The sequence below is a fragment of the Anser brachyrhynchus genome (genome assembly GCF_964034855.1).
Source record: "Anser brachyrhynchus genome assembly, chromosome: Z".
Lineage (NCBI taxonomy): Eukaryota > Metazoa > Chordata > Aves > Anseriformes > Anatidae > Anser > Anser brachyrhynchus.
Genome location: NC_137697.1, coordinates 25,604,058 through 25,627,388, shown reverse-complemented (window position 1 = coordinate 25,627,388; position 23,331 = coordinate 25,604,058). Strand labels below are relative to the sequence as shown.

At 37.1% G+C, this 23,331-nt stretch overlaps 1 protein-coding gene across 1 annotated transcript; it reads right to left on the bottom strand.

Annotated features, from left to right (window-relative positions):
- Window positions 1–6,199: 6,199 nt before the first annotated feature.
- LOC308185181 (uncharacterized protein) lies at window positions 6,200–22,655 on the bottom strand (the record flags this gene model as incomplete). The annotated part of the gene is made up of 8 exons (XM_080572971.1): window positions 6,200–9,773; window positions 12,616–12,708; window positions 14,028–14,125; window positions 16,324–16,371; window positions 18,655–18,789; window positions 19,427–19,541; window positions 20,751–20,915; window positions 22,584–22,655. The coding sequence occupies 8 exons, from the start codon at window positions 22,653–22,655 to the stop codon at window positions 9,594–9,596; spliced, it is 906 nt and encodes a 301-aa protein (XP_080429097.1). The 3' UTR covers window positions 6,200–9,593.
- Between the last annotated feature and the right edge of the window lie 676 nt (window positions 22,656–23,331).

Here is a 23,331-nt window from a genome sequence, read left to right as displayed (position 1 = left end):
AAGAAACCGTAATTCAGAGCAGTGCTTAAGCCTTTCTATAGCCTGCCTCTGCCAACATTAGCAGGTTGCAAGTGGAAAAACTCAGAGTTGCTTTCTTCTTAGAGCCAATTCCCAGCCCTGCGACCCTACCCCTGGTCACTCTCAGGCAGTTGTACATTACTGTTGTGCACTACTTGTTAAGAAGTGCAATTGGTTTAAAATGTTTAGGCCAAAGTAAGAGTAGCACAAAAAGCAGCAGTGTTCAACATTCAGACCGAAGGAAACTGGTGGCAGCAGTACCACTGCATTCAGCAGCAGTGCTGGACTTGGTATCTTTAAATGTAGCTAAACTGTGCAGCTCAGCAGCAGAAGGTAGAGGATTCAGTGGCAGCTCTTCTATTACAGACAACGGAGTTTGTTACAACCATGATTTTACCAAATGTCACCTTGTAATATCTTTATTTTCTTTGTGCTGAACGTAGAGAGAAGCAGTCCAAATGCTTGGCATCGTAACCACAAAAAAGTACTGTGCTGTAGGCCTCTGGGAGGTGGGGACCAGCTAAAAAGCATCTCAAGTGCCACTGTTTCTTCTCAGATTGCAGGTCACATTGGAATCTCTCTGTCTTCACCCCCAAATCAGCTTTCATCTACAGATAAGTAACTTGTATGATAAATTTTTGCAATAAGATTATTTTAATAACCGTTTATAAATTAGCATCTCATTGTACAGCCAATAATTTATTTTCTTTGCCGACTACATATCCCAGTATGGTATTACTGGGTTTAACAATGGAGTTACACTAGTATTTCCATGGTTTCTGATATTGGCAACTTTTTAGACAAACAGTAGCTGTTCTGCTCATTAGCGCTAATACTACAGGATTGCCATAGAAATATTCCTGCACTAACTACATGCTGGGAGTGGGAGAATTGCTTGTCAACAGCCTGCTTCAACCTTGTTGTTAGAAAACATGATTAGAGTTCCAAAACCACTAAGTAGTTAAATTTGTTCTTTGTATTTATTTAGTAGTTAAGGGTCTGTAGTCAGAACTGGAACCTCACTGAGATGTTATTCAAGCACATTTTGTTTGGATTTCTGTGTAAGGCTACATTCTACAAAATGGCAAGAGAACACAACAAATGATAAAGAGATTATGGGCAATAGAGGATAAGAGTTATAGTGTATTTCTGTCTGACCTGATCTTTTCTGTAGAGCCTTATACTTTCTGCAGGTTTTGATGCATTTTGTGATTTAAGAGAAAGCATAGGGAGAAAAATCCTTCTGGGCTAAACATCTAGAAACTAAATGTCTGTTGAGCACAACCAGACTTTAAAACTCAGCTGATCGCTTCCATTTCCATAGATGTCCTATTTCCACACAGCTAGTGAGTAACTTTCAGCAATCCGTGATAAATTCCCACCCCACTGAAATTCAATTTCAAAGTCAACTTAAAGTCATGCTACTAGGTTTATGGTATAACCAGACAGAAGCTGAAAAATGATGACAAATACATTGAGATTAATCTTAGATTATAATAAAAAGATTAATTCATCATTATGAATTAAAGCAGTGCTTTCAGAAACTGAACAGATGGCTAAAATAAGACATTGTCATATTGTCTATTTGCCCATAAAAACACTAGACCCTGTCCTGCCATTAAGACAACAGGACTGAAGCATAAGATACACACACTTCATTGTGAAGCTAGTATACTGACACTTAGATTTCCAGATGGTTTATAATGAAGACATGATGTGTCTTTTTTTCTAAATTGTCAATTCAAAGCTATTAAAGCCTTAAACGTCTTTTGAGTAGTCAAGAGGAAAGCTGCATAAAGTGAGCTCATTTTTCGCTGTCACCTATTAAAAAATCTACTGGAACAGACTTAAATATATGATGGTTAAATCCTATGGCTAAAATTAAAGCAAAATAAGATTAAGGAAATAGAAATATGTCTAATAATACAAAATGCATTAAATATGCTTGCACATAATCAGCTAGCTGTTTTATAATAAACCTTTTCTTTGTTATGTCTCAGTAAGGAAGATTGTGGCAGGGCCTTGAACGTACCAGCAGGCTCTAATTCCCATGAGAATCCTGTAACCATCTCTCTCTGTAGCTCCCCTCTGCAATCTCTTTCTTTCACTGAGTGCTCGACTGCTTTCATTTAAGGTCAGCTCATTTTCCCAAGCAGAGCAGACAACTCTTGCTGCTCATTGGTAGGTTATCACCCATTTCTTCGTCCAAATATCTATATTATTAGTGCCTCAAAATTGTATCTTCACTTTTTAATTAAAAGTAAATTTATATTCCAGCAAGTTCTTTTGTAGGTCTCACAATCAAGTCAACCTAAATGAATCGATCAAGATCTTTCTGAGTAAAGGACTCATGATAAAGTCTTGCAATAAGTTCTTAGTCTCTGAAACTGAAAGCTACATTTGAAAAGAGAGATCAGGTTTACTTCAATCGTGTTTTGCTGAATTGCTGAATAGATTATAATTAGAACACTGACAAACACTAATTTGATCGGTTGCCTTCTGAAAAACATTTGTGAATCTTGTGTTAAACTATCCAGTTCTCTGGTGTCTGAATTTTTTATATCTTAATTTCTGCATTACAGGAAAGGTAGACATTTTACTGGCTTTAAGCTGTTTCTGACAACTATAATCTGTGAAACCTTGCAGTACAATGTTGGCAAGTCCACGTCCACAGTTAAAAGTTACTAAAGTTTAATAAGTTAATTAAATTAATAAAATCTTTATTGAGATTTCTGTAGTGCACATACACATAAGCACTCTATATCATCTCATCCATTAAAAATCAGTTACAAAAAACACTCAGGTTAGAATCATTTCAAGCTTCCTATCCACAAGTTGTTACATTTCATTTAGGGAAAAACAACAAAAAAAACTAATTTATTTCAGTTTTGAAAAAATAAGTAAATACTAAAAGGTCAAACTCGATCCTGATCAATACATTTGCAAGGCACTTAGCTTTGTTTTGCGGTTCATATCTGAAGTGTTCATACTCTGGTAGGCATGGAAAATATGTTGGTGTCTTACTTTATTCTCTTATTTTTTAGTGATGAGAATGTGTACGGATGTTAGACATACCACAAAGCTGCCATTACCACAATACTGGAGGGATGTGTGTAGGGCTGGGAACCATGGTTTAGAGTTCTGGCTTTGCCATTTGGTATTGCTTGGTTTTGGCTAATCCTTGCTCTGTCTAAATTTCTCTGCTCAAAACTTACGCAATCAAAGTTGCATTCATCTTTACCGCATGTAAATGTTTTACAGAATTTTGACTTTGTAAAGTACTTTGGGAAGGTGAAGTGTTATTGCAGGCTATAGCAATGCAAGCTGCATCACTCTTCACAATACCACACCTTCAAACATTTTGCTTCTTGACGGTTCTGTGATATGGAGTGAGTAGAAAAAGCACGGTGGTTTTCCACCTAGTCAGCACATTTGAAGCATGATATGTATCTGTGGTAGGTTAACCTTCGCTGACCAGCAGGTGCCCACCCAGCTGCTCTCTCACTCCCCATTCTCAACAGGACAGGAGGAAAAAATAAGAAGAAAACATCGTGGATCAACATAAGGACAGGCTGATGATTTACCAGTTACTGTCACAGCCAAAATAGACTTGACTTGCGGAGCATAAATAACTTAGTTCCAATTAGTAACCAAGTAGAATAGTGAGAAATAAATACAAAACTAAAACCACCTTTCCCCCAACCCCACCTTCTTCCCAGGCCCAAATCTACTCCTGATTTTTCCACCTCCACATCCCAGTGCAGGGGGTGGGCAATTGGCACTGCAGTCAGTCTGTAATGCTTTTTGCTGTTCCTTCATCATCACGCTCCTTCCCCTCCTACAGCATACACTCCTTCACAAACTGCTCCGCTGTTTTTTGTAAACTCTAGTTTCAAAAAACATTGAGCAATTATCCCGGTTTGCGATCAGACTCATTTAAATGATAGCTAATTGATAAGAACAAATACTGTGCAGATGTTGAAATGCTTTTTGACTTTTAGTTCTTTAAAAGCATAGCTGGTTGCTACCATCTCAATAACGTGGGTTTAGAAAACAATTTGCAGCAAAAACACCTCAGTATGACATGATAAAATACTGAATATACCAATATTGGAATTGGTATTATCTAAGATCTTAGTTGGTGACATGGACAGTGAGATCAAGTGCACCCTCAGCAAGTTTGCTGATGACACCAGGCTGTGTTGTGCAGTTGACAGGCTGGAGGGAAGGGATGCCATCCAGAGGGACCTGGACAGGCCTGAGAGGTGGGCCTGTGCGAACCTCATGAGGTTCAACAAGGCCAAGTGCAACACCCTGCACCTGGGCTGGGCCAATGCCAAACATGAATACAGGCTGATGAGTGGATAGAGAACAGCCTTGAGGAGAAGGGCCTGGTGGTGCTGGTTGATGAGAAGCTCAACATGAGATGGCAGTAACCATATTCTGGGCTGCATCAAAAGCAGCACGGCCAGCAGGGAGAGGGAGGTGATTCTCCCCCTCTACTCTGCTCTTGTGAGGCCCCGCCTGGAGCCCTGCATTCAGCTCTGGGGCCCCCTGCACAAGAAGGACATAGAAATATTAGAACAAGTCTGGAGGAGGGTCACAAAGATGATCAAGGGATTGGAGCACCTCTGCTATGGAGACAGGCTGAGGGAGTTGGGGTTGTTCAGCCTGGAGAAGAGAAGGCTCCAGGGAGACCTTATAGTGGCCTTTTAGTACTTAAAAGAGGCCTAAATGGAAGGTGAGGAATGTAGTGACAGGACAATGCGTAATTCTTTTAAAATGAAAGAGGATAGATCCAGATCAGTTATAAGAAATTCTTCACTCAGAGGGTGGTGAGGCACTGGCACAGGCTGCCCAGAGAAGCTGTGGGTGCCCCATCCCTGGGGGTGTTCAAGGCCAGGCTGGATGGGGCTTTGGGCAGCCTGGTCTGGTGGGAGGTGTCCCTGCCCATGGCAGGGGGGGTTGGAATTAGATAATCCCTTCCAAAAACAATTCTGTGATTCTGTGATTAATCTCTCTACTCATAAGTTTCCAAACCCACAAAAGTGATGCTTAATAGTGATGCTTAATCATCAGCAAAGATTGCCTAGCTATAGCTAAAAAAAAAAAAAAAAAAAAAAACATAAAAAGAACATGTATTTTGATATGCCACTTTAGAGAGTTAACATGATATCTTCCAAGGAGCTAAAGCCTGCAAACAAAAGGCAATAGATTTACTTTTTGTCATGTCTGAGCACATACCTGCTATTTCACAAATACACCACAGGGCAGCATTTCAGTTATTTGATCTTATTTGCAGCTCCCTGTAGAACTGTAGAATAACCTGAGTCCAGAGTTGTGTATCAGAGTAAAATAAGATGTTTAAACATACCCTTATGACTTCTTTGAACTGTGGTTTGCATTCATCCGGGAAAGTATTGGTGCTGTGATGAAAGGGCCTAGGGTCTGATCCAGAGATTTTAAGACATTGTCCCTTTCTCCTTCTTTCTTAAAGTGGATGTCTTTCTTCCTTATATCTAAAAGTATATTGACAAAATCTAAAGATGGGCATTGTATAATCACAAATCTTGTTCCAATTCCTACATATTCTTGTGATTTTTTTATTGCAGACAGACAAAATTTCCTTTGCTACAACTTCTGATTCCTGCTTATTGTCCTTTTTCTGCACACCTCAATGGAAATTTCGGTTCCACATTCTCTTGTATCCTGTTCAGCCAGGTGCAGACTTAACCTTCTCATATCCAAGCCTCTCCTCCTTAAATGCTCTCTCGCCCTAGGCATACAGTGCCTCTCCCTTCTCTTTACTCCAGTTTGTACTGGGAAGCCCAAAACTGAACGGAGTGGCCAGATGTGGCCTTGCAAATGCAAAATAGGGAGGAAAAATTCCTTCCCTTGACCTGCTTGACTACAAGTGCACGTCTGCTCGCCCGAAGTCCACTAGATGGTGCTGGAGGATAATGAATTACAGCGAACGGCCTGTCGGTACGTTAACAGCTGCTGTCTTTAGCACAGGAAATTTGGCAGAAAACAATGAAGAAATGAGCTAATAGAGAATCTGCTCATCTGCAGGTGTTCCCAAACGAAGGAATATGAGGATCATCGTTTAAAAGACAGGAATTTGGCCTGCCTATGATTTCTTCGGGAAGACAAATTATGGACAAATAGACACAAAACCAAGTTGACATTTAAAAAAATCTCTATTAATACAGACATAGTTCAAAATACATGCCACATGTATCTAAAAACAATGTGGAAGATAGAATAGTGTTTTGTCACAATAAGTAGAGAAATCTGTGTTATATATACTAATATACTCATTGTAATGGTAATGTCATGAAATCATTTTATCTAAGAAAAAGGGTGACTTCAGACAGGGAATGACTGGAGGGGTACGAACTTTACACCAGAGAAGAGCTATGAGAGAGTCTTTGTCTATTGGTTTATTGTATCACTAAATAGAAAGAGTAGAATTAATAGAAACGTAGTATTTAATAGATTTCATTTAATATAAAATGGGTAATGAATTACAAGTTTTAGCACTATAGTAGCTGCATTCAAGCTAGGTTGTTATATTTTGTTTAATCTCTAAAAGCGTTCATTAGACTAACAATTTCTAATTTTGATTTCTAGTTCTTTTGGTTACCCATAAGTTGGTATGTAACAGCATTAGACGGGCACACACTTCATGTCTAGCAAGGTTGGGTATCAATCTCCTGCTAGAATATACAACAATTGTTCCTAAACAGACACTTCAATGCAGTGACTCTTTTACCAGTCTTCAGTGTTTTTTCATTGTAAATGACCATTCCTTTCTCCAAGGATGACAGAACTCTGCTCTTTGGAAAAAACTAGCAAATAGATCCCAGGAAGATGTGGTCACTTCTTTTGCATACATTATTTGGTTAGATTTTCTCAGATTAAATAGCATAAGAATCACTTTCTTTATTGTTAGTGATGTTCTTTTACAAGTTTTATTCTAACAATTCGCAAATATGGTCAAAATAATAGAGGTCCATGAGACTACATATGAAGAACACTTGCATTAAATTGTTCCCCATCAAATAGAATGCAGTATTTTATTTAGAGAACAGCTTTAGAAGAGAAGAAAAAAAAATATACATATATTTCTGTTAACACTGTAATATTTATCATATCTTCAAAGTAAAATTTAAGAATATCAGTACTGTTTTGAAAATAAACTACAAAATTATATTTCATATTCAACTGTTAGACACCTTGTATAAATGTTTTTCATACTATAAAGTGTTAAGCGGCTATATTTCAAAAAACTCACTGGCTTTCGTTTCCTATTTCTTTTTAAATAAATCTCATATATGCTTTCCACTTCACAAAATAAAAGCTTATCTGCCACTCATTCAGATTAGTGGGAATTTGAAAATGTCAGTTTACAGATTTTTGTATGTGCAAAATAGGAGTCCAGAAAAGATTAGTATCCATAACCTGTCAATCTGATTTTCTATATGCTTTTATAGTTACAGAGCTGTCTGAATTTACTGTTTTCTGGAAAAAAAAAATCAAATGACCTTTTTACCACTTATCTCAAATCTAAAACTTTACAAAACTACCACTGCTACTTTCCACAAGGGCTTCAGAGTGTTAAAAAGTTCCTACTTTTAAGGTAGATGGTAAAGTACAACAATCTGCATGTAACCATAATTTCAGTTAACTACAAAATAGATTCATTGTTCACTGAGATCACACTTACTTTTTTGCTGACGTCAGCAATGATAACGTATTTGCTCAGTATGCTTTGTACACGTTTTATGATGAGTTGTAGTAGTTTAATCAGCATAACATCTGGAGGTCATGTTCTGCAATTGAGTAATCACAATCATCCATTTACTAATTTCCAAGTGTTAGTATCTCAGCTAGTGAAATTATTGTACCTGATAGACAGTTCAATTTATTCTTATATAAAGTAATAGATCATTCTAAAATAGCTTAGTTCTAGTGTAATGTATGCTGCAGTCAATACCTGGCAGTCGATATCTGGGTAGGTTTTTTTTTTTTTTTGTCATTGTTGTTTTTTCCCACCCACTTCAGTGAACACTTAACAGATCCATAAAAATAAGTATTATTTAAGGAATATTCAAAAGCTCTCTTTTGTCCCATCAGCACTGGAAGCAGCAAAAGGATTTTCACTATTTCACTATGAGTATATGAGTCCAGCACTGAAATTCTGCACTGCTATTGACAAAAAAAAAAAAAAAAAAGAAATTGCCTTGCTGTAATGTGCATTGGTATGATTGACTGACATTAGGATTCCTATTTCAGACATTTATCGTCTATTATAGTTACACATAACAATTCCTGCAAGTGTAGTATTGTGTAGATTGTACACTGTTCCACTGCAACTTCTTGGCATAGGTGCGTAGTGCCTATCATTCGTACACATACATTCACAGTATGCATCCATCACAGATGCAGTGCATCAAAGAAAAATGCCACCAAATCACAGTGTGACTACATGTACAGCAGTGGAATACCACATTTTAAACACCTAGTAATCCTGTGCATAGTTTTGGCTTTATTTCCTCTTGTACTTCAAATGTTTTGTGCCTTGCAGAGTACAGTGTATGAACTTTAAGGGTCAACATCTTTCCTTTCACACTGACAGAGCCCTTTACTGCTCCTTCAGTGTCCCTGATGTAAGCACCCAGAGGTTTATTATTATTATTATTATTATTTCTTTAAGTCACTTGGAACACTGAATTACTTTCCAGATGTTGTTATGCCTCTGCTTTGCAGCTGAAAACTTGACGGCATTTCCCCCTAGGACTCAGTATGTCAGCCAGAATAACTCTTTGCCTGTGTCCACAGGCATCTGTTTTGCCCAGTCAGTTTCACCAGTCCACCGTGACTCCGATGCTCCGTGCTCTCAGGGAGCTGCTCTGCTGCACAGATGCTGAAATTGCAGGGTGGAGTATGGGCTTACTGCGACCTGCAGAGGCAGACACGTCGCCTGCCAAACCGTAACCTCCTCCTTTGCTCTCCTTTAGGTGAGAGATGCCTTCCTCACTGCCTTCCCACAGTCAGTCAGTCAGTACATGTATGTATGCATTTAATGACTTCCAAGTGTTTTCTTTTCAAGTTCAGGCAAGCTCATAAAAGACATATGTTTTTAAAAAGTAAAACTTTTACAATATAGAAAACTAGCTGCTCTTTATATTCCATGCCTGTGCGCTTTGTATTCCATGACTGTGCATGATTCCTTTTTCTCCTGTCTTTGAGATACGCCCTGTGTGTTTTTCCCGTTCAGGGAGAATTCAGCTCCCTAAAACTATAACTATGCAGGTAAGATATGAAGAGACTAATTATTTAGTATATTTTTCAGACTTTGCCATTCTCTCTTCCTATTATAAGTACAGAAATATGGGATATTACTCATGCAGAAGGGTGATTCAAGAAATTACCCCCTCCTCCCCCCCAAAAAAAGTGAAAAATAAGGCAAAATGGAAATTAGTTTGTCTCAACCTTTCTTCTTTCCTGTTAAATTATTGTAGGAGCTGTACGGACACTTAGACCACTGAAGGGTAGAAGAAATATTTTCTCTATAAGTATGACACCCTGAAGAAAAAATTTTTCTCTCCATTGGGGTCTTTGTGATCTGGCTTGCGTATATCAAGTGAGTCATCATTCACATGCAGAAAGTAATTTGTGTCTTCATAGCACTGGAATTTCACTGACTCTCCTTCACAATGCATGATGAAAAAGTGATTATCTTCGCTCAGCTATGAAAATACACAAAGTAAAGAACATATGTTATTTTTTAAAGCCTCTAAGTTATGTTAGAAACATTCATATGTTAGAAAAATTCAGGGATATTGCTAGCCTTGTATATTTTGACTATATTTTCCATTTTCTATGATAAATTTTTAGGAAGACCTAATCATTTTGGGACAGATTCTATGGGGACTGTAAACAAAATAATACCTGCCTTCCTCAGAGGACTGACTGCTTCCAGACCCATAGCTGTATTCTCTTGCTTTCCAAAAAGACCAGTACGGTTTTGCTCTGTAATGTACCTGCTACTGGGATAATTTAGGATTTTCATCTGGCTATTTTCTTCTCTCAGACCTTCCAGGTCAGCTGCCACTAGCAACAAAATACGAAGTCACAGTTTCTGTTGCCTATGTTGGAGTGAAATCAGAATATTGCAGTACTGAGTACTCTTAAAAAAAAAAAAAAAAAAAAAGGCCTGTTACATACAATTTTCTGTACATCTCAAGTCCACAGTACACCTTCTTTTAAGATCCATCTTTGGGGACCCTCCGAAGCAGGGGAGGACCCTCTGCTCTGCAGTGAGCCGCTGGGGCTGGGTAACCACCGCGTGGCGTACTGTGTGGGCATGTGCTGTGCGAACAGTTTTCTGCTATTACCAGCACAGTGTTTTAATAATTATTGGTTGTGAACTGTTACCCTCCCGATTCAGTTCCCTATCATTATAAGCTGTTACTATAAACCATTATTTGCCGTTACAAGCCGTTACTATTTTATTGCGTTAATAATAGCCTAATTAATAAAGGATCTTTTAGTAAATGTTGATTGTGAGCTGTGTCTCCGTAAGCTTTGGTTACAGAAATGGAAATTGACAACACTGTATGCAACTCTTTCTGATGCTGTAACAGCAGGCACCACAGATTCTCATGTTTCTGGTAATTCTACCAGCAGTCTTCCAAAACTAAACAAAAATTCCACCTTTTGAGACTTATTGTTAAAAGCTAGCAGACAAAATATCACACTGCAACACCACATAGTTTTGTGATTGCCCATGAGAAGTACTTCCCCACCTCAGTCAACCCCTCCCACACTTCTTTGTCCTGTGGACAATAGAGGCTTAATTAATCACACCAGAAATTATTTCTTGTTCACTGCATTCTTTCTAGAAGGTTTATAAGAATCTCACAATTCAGGCTTGACTATGGTTTTGCCTCTTTGTCTAATCGGATGTGACGCAAGTGCAGGCTACTGATTTCTCCTCACTGAAATGAGTAATGTATTATTTTCTACTTAAAGGCGTCAGCAAGAAACTATGGTGAGTAGTTCACTAGTTTCCTTGTTAGGTTTGTAGCAAATAGGTTCTCAGAATTAATTTTTAATTTTAACGATCTGTTTAAAAACCCACAGTGATGACCAGGTCTTGACAGGCAACAGCTACTTTTTTTTTTGTTTGTTTCTAACTATCCCCCAAAACTGGGATCTATCAAGACTGATCCTTTTCCTATGAACAGCTCTATAGAAAAAAAAAAAGGCATATTTCTTATAAAAAGCTTATGATAAAAATTTTAGAAGAATGAAAAATGACTCTGATATTTTTATCATATAAGGAGAGGGGCTAGAAGTTGTCCTAAATTTTCTAAGCCTCATTGCTTTCTGCTTCTAGGTAGAGCCAAAGAAATTTCTGAAAGGTACCTCAGCAGGAACATAAACTGAAGGACCCAGCTGGATTTTCCAGGTTCATAATGCTAGAGACTGGTTAATAAATTATACAATAAATAAATAAATAAATAACAGATGTGTAGCTCATACCTTTGAAAAAACATTACAGAATGACTTCGAGCAAGAACATCACTATAATTTCAAATTACCAGAATTCCTTTCTGACTTAGGAGAAATGTTAGAAATGATAGAAGTATGAGGCTCTGAATTTTAGGTTTTTAATGTTTCAGATCTGATATTATGAAGTTGTGAAAGCCATCTGATCCCAGATAGTTTTAAATGTACTTCCTGAAATAGGAAATACTGTCTTTTTAATCAGTCTTGAATAGTATGTTGGCTGGAACATAACCCTAACAAAAATGATTTTCTCAACATTTTCTCAGTTCTTTATTTTCTGTGGGTTACAGTATCTGTTTAATACATACCATATAACAATTAAAGTAATTTCCTTCCTGTGCTCACAATGTTTTGTCATTTAGAGAAGAGCTAACAAAATCAAACTTTGGTCACCAAAATGTGTGAAGAATCAACCTGGCTACCTGTATTCAACACACAATACATTTCTCCAGAATTATATTGGTTTGCTGATACAGAATTCATTCTGAAAGTACTTCTGGGACTACTTACTTTTAAATTCTAATTTATATTAAATGTTTAGTACTCTATACTTTGTGGTTTTATTAATATAGTAAGTTTTTGACTGATGGATTCACTATTCTTTAAAAACATCATTATTCTTGTAATTTGGCTCTGGATCTGCTAATATACTCATAAAAATTTTCTAGATCTTGTCTAAGGAGTTGTACCAGATAAAAACTACTTCGGATCTCCCTGCATTTTACAGAAGCACAATAATGCTGGAAACATATCTCTGTCTTTCATGTTGTAATGTAACCTCAGGTATTTTGCCTGTAGACTGCAGGATGTACTGGTGTACACAAGTCAAGTCAAAAGCAAGGAAAGGTTTTTCTTATTTTTCCTTTTCTGAGAAACATACTAAAAATAAGAATGTAAACAACTCATCATTTAACAACTAACAGCAGAACCACATCTAGTTGCACTTTTTGTACCGCAATGTTTGTATCTACTCTCCCTCGTAAATACGTTCCTATTTGGTTGATCATGATTGTATACCTGTTTGAAGTCAGGATCTTCGTGCTTGCATGTTTTCCTGTTGCGTCTTCTCATTGAAGGATAATCTGGCTCTGAACAACATCCTTTTAAGACCTGTGTTTACAACCACACAGATTGGTTATTTTGTCTTCACATTTTGCACTTTTAATCCACCAAATGTAGTACTAATTCCAAAGAAAACTTCCTTTGTTTACAAAGCCCACTAATGATTAAATTTGTGTTATCTGAGACGTCTAAATTGTTATGTTCTGTGGTCAGTGATCTTTCCAGATTTTTTATGTATTTTGGACACAGTAAATATGTGTCACCTCATTTTCAGAAAAATTGGTTTTAAACATGCCAAGAAAAATAACCTTGTATAATCCAGCACTTTCAAAATAAGTGATTGGGAAGTAAAATCTATTAGGGCTCAACACTCTGTTCTTTCTCTGATTTGGTGGAACACCTTTCAAACAATTTATGAAAAAATAACCTCTGAATCATATAAAATCTTTAAAAATAGTTGTTCTTCTAAGGGCAGTAATGAAAACTCCAGTGAGATAATGTACTGTAAACATAATATATCTTACAGCACACATTTCCCCAGATAATTTCAGGAAACTGACTCTGGAAAGTCCTGAAAAGAAAAATAAATGAAAAATATGAAAGACTTAATCCGAGGAAACATTTAGTGATGCAAGGCCAAGATTAGATAAAGTCATTCTTAATCTCGATATGACTTGTTGAAACAGAGCAGCTTGGACCTTTGCCCTATTTTAGAGGGTGAATTCCGACATAAAGTTCTTCCTCAGACAGATAGTAGTAAAAATGTTTATATATATATATAAAAAGTTATATATTTTACATATATATAAAATGCCTATCACCATATTGATAAACACTCTTTGGAACCACTTTGATGCTTTGATGGCAGGGGTAAGAACAGGAAATTGGCCTGTTAGTACCTTAGCACTTCTGTTTCCAACCAATTTAGAAAAAAAAAGGGGGGGGGGGGCACTGTACGAAAATCTACCCTTGCCTGCTCTTTCCACTATAAACAAACCTTTGCAAGAATGTAGAAAATGAGAATGTTCTGACAACAGATGCAAATATTCAGAGCAGGTTAGTACATTCAGCTGTAACTTCTTTTCATCACAAATATTCTTTCATTATCTTGTAACTCAGATTGAGGAAGAGTAAATAATTCCCCTCTTAAACTCATTTCTTTCCATGGCAGAAGTCAGCTATGTAATCCAATTTTTGCAATAGCTTATTTTAAGTTTTTCCGTGGACATCATAGAGGGAGGCAGTCAGAATTTGTGAAATGTGAAATGTGATACGTGATGAAAAATGCATTTGAAAAGGGCTGTCGGGAATTGTTCTCTAGTGGGAAAGAGCACCCACAAGTTACAAATTAAAAAACTAATTCTTACCTTCAGACAGAGCTGCTTTTTACCCTTGCACAACAGGACAAATTCGTTATGCTTTGATCTCTGTGTGAGGACCACCACATTTTTAGAGCATGTTTTTGCTAGAGGAGAACATTGTAATAAAATTTGTATCACTTTGTAAAATGAAGCACAGCTAAAAGTATTTTGTAAATAGACAATATTCAGATTCACTTTACATTGACAGGCATAGGAATAGAAGCAAATATACTCACTTGATACAGATCTCTTCTGCAAACTATTTAAAATCTATGGCTTTTTGATGATTTAAGTTACTAACAAAATATACCAACCTATATTTTTCTATGTATATTTCTGATTATATATGGAATATCAGATATACATGAATATATATAATATGAATGATGAACACATATGTATTAGTACTTAGACATACATGTAACGCACATGTTAATATAATACAGGAAATACAGGATTTTTTCTATTTTATCTCCTGTGTGCTTTGTAAATCTTTCCGCTGTCAATGGGTGCAATGGATTTAGTCCCATTGGAAATAATATTGTTTTTTCATCTACAGGAAATAACAGTATATAACACAGTATAATGCTCAGCCTGATAAACTGAAAATAATCATCAGTTTTTGGTACTTTGAAGCCTCAGACCCATGTAAGCAAAAAATAATTAAAGGTACCTCTTGTCAATTAGCATGGTATACAAGAGCATCACCTAGAAGAGCCATTGGTATTAATAACTATCTAGTGATGCCATATCTGACCGCCTTGCAGATTTATTTCAAACAATATCAGCTGTGCTCTTGAAAGTATTTCAAGGGTACAGATTAAGACAAACAAACAAACAAAAAAGTAGCAGTTCATCTATATGCCCACCATTGCAACAACTGAAGACAAATTTAACAGAGGTTAGGTAATTGTTCATTGAAAGTTGCAGTTGAAGATACTTTTTTTTTCTTATTACCAAGGGTATCTTTCAGCCTTTGAAGTACGTTATGAATAAGCAGAACTTACTCATTCCATCTGGCTGTTTTCGGGTCCCTTGATCCTGTCCCTTATTTTAGTTACCCTAACTTATCCTATCTATAGTGCTTCTGTGGAAATTTTTCAAAAAAAATTTGTCTGAGCCAGCTACAGCAAGAAAACAGCATAAAAATCCATATTAAAATCCAGCATAGTGTGCTTTACTGTTTACATATTTTTTAATGCATCAGATAAATGTGGTAGAATGCAGGAGGTTTACAAGCCTTCATTTTACTTGTGTTATCAGTTCGTATTGTCTCAGCTGCAATTGTCCAGCTTCAGCTGTAGCATGTAAGCGGCACATTAGTGGCAAGAGATATTTCATATCTAAGTCATAACACTGTGCTGACTTAGGGGACTCAAACTTTCCAAATCACCTCTGAAAAATGTGGCAAATGATCTGTCAGGCATGCAATTGCTGGTAAGGAAAGTAAGGAACCTTTCCATGTTTTCATAAATGTTGCTTCTACTCTTTGATAGCCTTTGGATGAATTACCTGACCTCTTGGCTTCTAAAACCAGAGTTTCAGGGGCCTTTTTAGACATTCATGCAAATGAAATGCTTTGACATTAATGAAATACAAGATGCCACTTCTTGTTTGGGGTGTCCCTGAAATGCAAAGTGTTGGGATTGAGGTAAATATTGAATGATCAAGATTTTATACTCTTCTCTATAAACCCCCATTTGACTATTGTTCAAGGTACAATCCTGGACCTTGCAGCAGCCCTTTCTGGTTGAAATTGGACTAGATTTGTTTTTTACTGGAATATCTTAGACCAACATATCTTTGTTCCCACTCATTTCTTATGCTTACAATATGAAAGTTCCAAAAAAGCGTCTCCTCTTTCTTCACATCCTTTCTTTTTATTTTCTCTCTCCTGTTAAAATAGGTCTTTTCTAACTAAGAGCCAAATGCCAGCAATATAACACATATGCTTTTCTTCAAAAAATATTGGTTCCAGCTTATATAAACTCTACTTCCTCATGTACATTTGTCTTCAGTCCAAGACCTTACTCGTAACTTGCTAAGGCATGTTTTGTGGCTTTTAAAATCTCCTCCTGTGGAACACAGGAATTCACAGATCTTTCATTCTTAGCAGCCTGTCTAAATTGTCCATTGTCTAGCAACCTGATCTAAATGAAAATTTGGTGTTAGATATCACTTCTAATATGATGTATATGAAACATTACTAACTTCTTTTCCTACCTTCAAAGACCCCTTCAAAACCAGACACTAACAAAGAGAATGATATATTTTGCTCCCACATGAGTCATGCAAGTCTTACCACTAACTGCTGGTTCATTGCTTGTGAACATACTTAACCACGCGATATCTAAAACAGAAGACATTTAACAAAGATTTGGAATTAGACAGTAACATTCTTCAAATTAAAAAAACTTCACTAACAATTTAACGAATTGCTTTAAAGTATCATCTGATAAAGAGTGTGTAATAGCAACTGGCATCAGACTTCATTTTTTTGCAGGTCTCTGAATTCATGTGATCCTACTAAGACTGTACAGTTAAACTTGTATATATATACCCTGAGGTCTGAATTCTTAGTCTAATAAATGTATTGTTTGATTAATTATCTTTTACAAAAGAGAATTCACCTGCCAAAATAGAGATGAGTAAGGAAACATAAGATATTAAATGCTATCAAAGAGAAGCCCCAGAATTGTTTGGTAACAAATGTGAGGACCCTGACACAAAATAAATCAGACTGGAAAGTAACAGGTAGCCACAGCATGGATGTTCTGGCTTTTCTCACATCAACCTGAATTAAGTAGTCAGCTCTGTTGAAAGCATTACTCACTTCAGCTCAAAGCCACAAACATGCAGACTAAAGCTGGCTCCTAACAGGATGCCATCTTAACTGCATCATCATGAATGTATGTTTGTGTGTGGTACTTGTGTTTATGACATAGCATTTCCTTTTTTTTTTTTTTTTTCTCTCTCTAGGAACAGCAGTATCTTCTATATCAGAATCTATTGATATCTATGAACCTACTTACAAATTGCTTCTTCTAAGCAAAACCAATAGAGATTTTGCTTCTGTTCACAAATTAGAAGCACTAATTGTCTGGGTTACTTAAAACTCAATGAAGTTATTATACGTGTAAGAGTCACTTCAAAAGATATCACTTAAATATCTTAGTTATCAGTGTAGCTGTCATTATTCACAATTTAATAGAATAAAAATTATATTAATCTAGTTTACAAATATATCAACCAAGCCTTTCTATGTCTGAAGCATACATATTAAACTTCTAACTCCTGTAAAAAAATGAGTTTCTGTAAGAAAGCTTCAGTAATTTAATAGTTATCCTACAAATTTCTTCTTTTTCCAGTATTTTGGTTAGAAGTATTTTATCTGTTTGTTTTTCTCCCTTCTATCATGTCTTTGGAAAATATATAGCCCTAGGATAACTGCAATTGTTATTTGCCTCTTATTCACCAAAAAAATACCCTCTAATGACTATTTCTTTTATGCTAGTTGTGATAACATTTGGGAAGTCAATTAGAGAAGCCCCACTTGAAATAAGAGAAGAGTTACATGAAAAAATAGAATAATTCTACAAATTCCTAAATTTTATCTATTTTTCTTCATTTTTCCTTGTCTCTGATGGTTATCTTCACAAGGTGCTGCACCTGGGTTGGGGCAACACCAGACATAAGTCCGGACTGGGAGAAGAACTCATTGAGAGCAGCCCTGCAGAAAAGGACTTGGGGGATCTGGTGGACGAAAAGCTCAACATAAACCAGCAGTGTGTGCTTGCAGCCCAGAAGGCCAACTGCATCCTAGGCTGCATCAACAGAGGGGTGGCCAGCAGGTGGAGGGAGGGGATTGTGCCCCTCTGCTCTGCCCTTGTGAGACTTCACCTGGAGTGCTGTGTCCAGGTCTGGGGCCCCCAACACAAGAAGGATGGGGGGCTGTTATAGTAGGGCCATGAAGATGATCAAGGGGCTGGAGCACCTCTCCTAACAAAGAGAGGCTGAAAGAGCTGGGGATGTTCAGGCTGGAGAAGAGAAGTCTCCAGGGAGACCTCATTGCAGCCTTCCAGTACCTAAAGGGGGCTTAAGAAAAGATGGAGAGTGACTTTTTACATGGTCATATAGTGAAAGGACAAGGGGGAATGGTTTTAAACTAAAAGAGTGTAGATATTAGGAAAAAATTCTTTATTCAGAGGGTAGTGAGGGACTGGAGCAGGCTGCCCAGAGAAGCTGTGTTCAAGACCAAGTTGGATGAGGACCTGGGCAACCTGATCTAGTGGGCAGCATCCCTACCATGGCAATGGGATTGGAACTAGATGATCCTGAAGGTGCCTTCTTGCCCAAGCCATTCTATGATTCTTTCCCTCTAATAACAGGCAAATATCTAGACTTCCCATTAACTCAAATTGGAGTGAACAAAATAATCTTATTTTTGTTTAAGTATAGTATGTACCTACTGTAAAGCAGAATACAAGTCTTCTTATATCACTGTCAATATATTGAGAAATATGCAATAAAGTGTTGTCTCTACTTGCTGATGGACGGAAAACAATAGTACATTCAACATGTTGTATAGTACTATACATGCATTTGGTGTGGCTTGGTATAAAAAGTACACTACCTTCATGGGACTGTGAATCTTTGGTTGATATTTCATGATGACCATCTTCATCTAAGTCAAAATGCACTGTTTTTGAATCTTCAGTCAGTAAATAGCACTTCACTGTTTTTCGCAGTCTAAACACTGGCAATTTTACTGGCAACAGAAAAATGGTAAAATTTCATAATAAAAATAAATCAAGTGTATTTTTATATCAATCTTTGCTTGATAATTACTGTATATTTTACAGAAAGTAGATTTACCTTAGAACGGTATAAGCAACGTATAATAGAAATTATACAGTGGGCTTAAGCTGCTGTTTTGGAAGCTTGGTGGTGGTGTCAAGAAGGAAAGCAAAGATTTCTTTGCTTAGAAGGTTACCTCAGTGAGAAGATGAGATTTATCCTGAGCCTTCTGCAGAGTTAGCATGTGCAAAAACTTGATCTTGTAAAAGTGGCTTCCAGCTCAAGAGGTGCGTGTAAGCCTGAAGGATGGGGTACAAATAGGGGTTGTGGACAACCTGCAGATAGCTGTGTTGGAAGGAACTAATGGGGAAAGGAGGAATTTGGACAAACAAAAAAAAGAAAAAAAAAGAAAAAAAGAAAAAAGAGCGGACCTGAGTTAGCAATTGGTTGGTGTAGAGGGGCAGAACAGAGCAATGCTCTGTACAGAAGCCTGCACATGGAGAGAGCAGCAAAGAGCACATGGTTAAGCTATAAGTTTTTGAAATAGGAGAAACAGTTCTGCAGCATGCTGTTTCTAGATTAATTTCCTTCCTTTCATAGGTAAGTACCTGCCTGTCTCCCAAATTTCCACTTTGAAAATTGGATCTGCATACAAACAAGAGTTTTAGGGTCCATCTGTTTACCTAAAATAGCAGCCTTCTGGGCGATACCTGGCATCTCTTGCTGGAAAACAACAACAACAACAAAAACAAACCAACAACCCCCCTCAAAAAATAAAAGCCAACAATAACAAGAAAGCCACCACCAACTACAACAACAAAAAAAAAAACAACAGATATTTGTAGGAAAAAGGTGTCAGTAAGGAAGTTGAGCCAACTGGGTGTCCAACACCTCCAGAGTATCACTATAAAGCGTAATTTGGATTATGCTAGACTGAGCATTGTTTTCCTGGAATGTGTTTTCTGCTTACAAATTCATTACAGAATTCAAGACATTCCTGGAACAACACAGACCTCTAGGATAAACAAGTGCTGTAAGACAAACAGTCCTTTCTTGGCCAGAAAACTTAGGCAAGCAAATCAACAGGATACTCAAATGCACTAGCAATGAGATAATACTCTGGAAATGTTTGACCTCACTGAAAGACTTTATTACTCCTTTTATATTGATATAGACCCTCTGAAAAATCTGTTTCAGCAGACATTTTGAAAAATAGAGCTGTTTTGGGGAAGCTTACTTTCTGCCCCGATTAAGCTGCGCAGAAACTCTGCAAGTTCAGTGAACAAAAAAGATAAAGGAAACATCCTTGACACACCCTGACCCAAGTCACACATTCCAGCACTGGCAGGTCTGACACATCCTGTATTGGACCTTTGGCACGCACATGATTGACCCATTCATGGGCAAAGGCCTTCTCTGCACAGGTCTGGCAACCTGGGCTATCAGACCTCCAGAAAAAAGATGGGTTTTTCTAAGAAGCAACAGGACAGCAACTATCATAAGTAATGGAGAAAAAAGTTAAAAACAAAACCAAAAACATTATGATATATCACAACACTTACCTTGTAACAATTATGGTATATTATAAGAACTAGTACAGTACAGAAAATAAAATGGTTGGTAGGCCTGCTATGACATTCACTGTCTTCAACGGACGCATACATGTAGTTTAGAAATTGCCAGTCTGCATTTGGTCATATGAAAATTTTAATATTGCTCCTTTGGGAAGTATTTTTTGCTGGTTGTTTTAAGCCAGCTTTTTTTCTTTCCTTTTTTTTTTTTTTTTTTTTAAATTCCTTCAGGTATTTTTGTTTTTGAGCTTATTATCTATTAGCTGTTCTAGATACTTGATTTAGTTGAACTCTGCCTTGGGTTGGCATCATTACCTTCCCAAGATTACAACCACACTTTTCAGTCACAGGAAGGAGTTACCTGACTTTTCAGAAGCTGCTGCTGTATTGCACTGCAGAGATTTGCCTTTAGCCAGTTGCCTTCCAGAGGCAAGCACTTCGTACGGCTTTTGGCGGCCTGAGCGGAGCAGCATTGTCGAAATCCTTGAGAAAACCTGATAACCTGAGTTGCCTCACCTTCCCAGTCCTGAAGCAGGAAATAGAATTAGTCACAAAACTTCATAATTCAGTTGAGAAACAGGTTTACAAAGTGTATCGTTCTGATATGTGACATTCAACAGAAGTAAGATAAACTCAATAAATGTGTGATTGCGTGCATGATTCAAGCCTGTGTCTTGAAAGGCAAAAATGGTGTGTTTCCAATGGGGGCGATTCAGGTGATATATCTAAACTTAGGCTAAGATGCATGCATAAAGTTTTGTTAAAGGAGCACATTGTAAAAGACTTCCTCCTAAATAAAACATAAGGAGTTGGACTCGATGATCCTTATGGTTCCCCTCCAGCTCGGGATATTCTATGAGTCTGTGATTCTATAACTAGTTTAGGTGATTACTTTTTGTTTATTATTTATTTATTTACACTTCTCAGTCATAGGAATCTAGCCATAGTTTGCTAGCTGAGTTGAAAAATCATATTCTTTTTCTCCCCCAGAAGTCCTTCAGTTGACAATTATTTTTGAAGCATTCATAAATGATAGAATATGATGCTAACTTCAACACAGTGTAACCCGGCTTTCAGTAAAGACATGCAGATGCAGCCATACTGTAATCTTAAAATGAGATTCAGGAATGAGGACTGGAGTTTTCAGATTTGAGGTGTATATTAGAAATATTCATTCATTAATGATACAGGTGACTAGAAAAAAATCAATCCCCAACCAGTCATATTTTCAGATTACAAATGTCTCATTTACAATTTGATCATTTGACTTCAATGTGTTCTTCATTTTTCAAATGATGCTGCATTTATGACCATATTTACAAAATTCATAGAATCATAGAATTATTAAGTTTGGAAAAGATCTTCAAGATCATCTGGTCCAACCATCACTCTACCACCACTATCACCCACTAAACCATGTCCCTAAGCACCACGTCCAGCCTTTTTTTAAAAACCCCCAGGGATGGTGATTCCACCACTTCCCTGGGTAACCCATTCCAATGCCTGACCACTCTTTCTGAGAAGAACTAATGCTCTTTAGTTTATGAAGGCTAGATGAGTAAAAGGATAGATATCTAGGCTAGATATCCTAAAGAAAGGTTGCTGACTAAGAATGGGAGCTACATTGACTGACGAACCACCTGGCCAGCTAATAAGATATACTGAGGACACAGCTTAAAACACTGCATGTCAGAAAAGCTGAGGACAAAACTTTGGTTTGAAAAAAGGGAAACTGGACTTCTTATGTCTAAGCACTCTCCTAAAGTCAACCATTTGTAACAAAGTGCAGATCAAAGAAGACACCTAGCTTCAATTTTTTCCAGTACGCTGGGTGAAAGAACTAAGTGAAGACAATTATAATATTGGCCCTATTCAGCTTTGCACAGAGTAACTGAATATCAGCTAGGTCAGAAAGATCATGGCTCTCGTATGTGTAATAATTTATGAATGAATTTGGGAAGGGGGGTTCTGTCTTCTAGCTTGATTCAGTTCTCTAATGCAGAATTTCACATTAAATATTTATGTGAAATGGTAGAAATGAATGACTTCTTTCACTGGCAATTCTCCTGATACTAATTATGAAGGCTAACTAAGGCTCTTTTTTGCTTTCTGTCCCAGATAAAACTGAATGTTGAATTAGGCTATTGGAAAGTGAAACATCTTTATTGAAAAGAATTAACTTTTTCTAACCTACTAAAGTTGTTTCATTTTTCAAATGTCTGATAACTTGTAGTCGGAAGGTAGAAAGTAAAGGTAGGGTCTTCATCTTGCTGACACTGCTTTATCATTGAAGCAGGCTAATCAAAAGAGAAGACTCTGATTTTGTGCAAAGACCTAACCGGGACCTGACCTCTGCAAACTTCTAACCAAATCAGGCTCTACAGAGTATGTGGGAAATAATACTAGCTTTTGGATCTTGAGAGACGTTAGTGTGCGAGGTGTTCAGCATTAATAAAGCATTGAGACTTAGACCTGGGGATCCTCAAAAACAGGCATTTAATCCCTTATTGAACATTTCTGAGGAAAATATAAGTACAATTCTATTTGGCTGCAGTTGATCAGAATTCAGAAGATCCAAATTCCTGATTTTTGTATCTAGTGAAGCAGTCAGGGAATTGTCTTCCCCTGTTTCTGCCCTTCATATACCACAGTTACTAATGATACCTTATGTTCAGTTAGTCCTAAATGATTAATGAAGTGAAAATTATTTTTATAGAGAACCAATATGGTATCATGAAAACCCCCAAGATTCAGAGTCCTGCATCTGTGTTATTTATACCCACCATCTCTGTAAGAAAAGAAAGATGATTACAAGCTAGGACCCTGAGGAGGGCAGGGCTGTTCCAAGAAATGTTCAAAAGCATTTCTAGTAAGTGCACAAATTCTTAGAAAACTATCTTAGAAAAGTTTTGAACTTAGAAATAACTTTTCTAAGTTCTGAA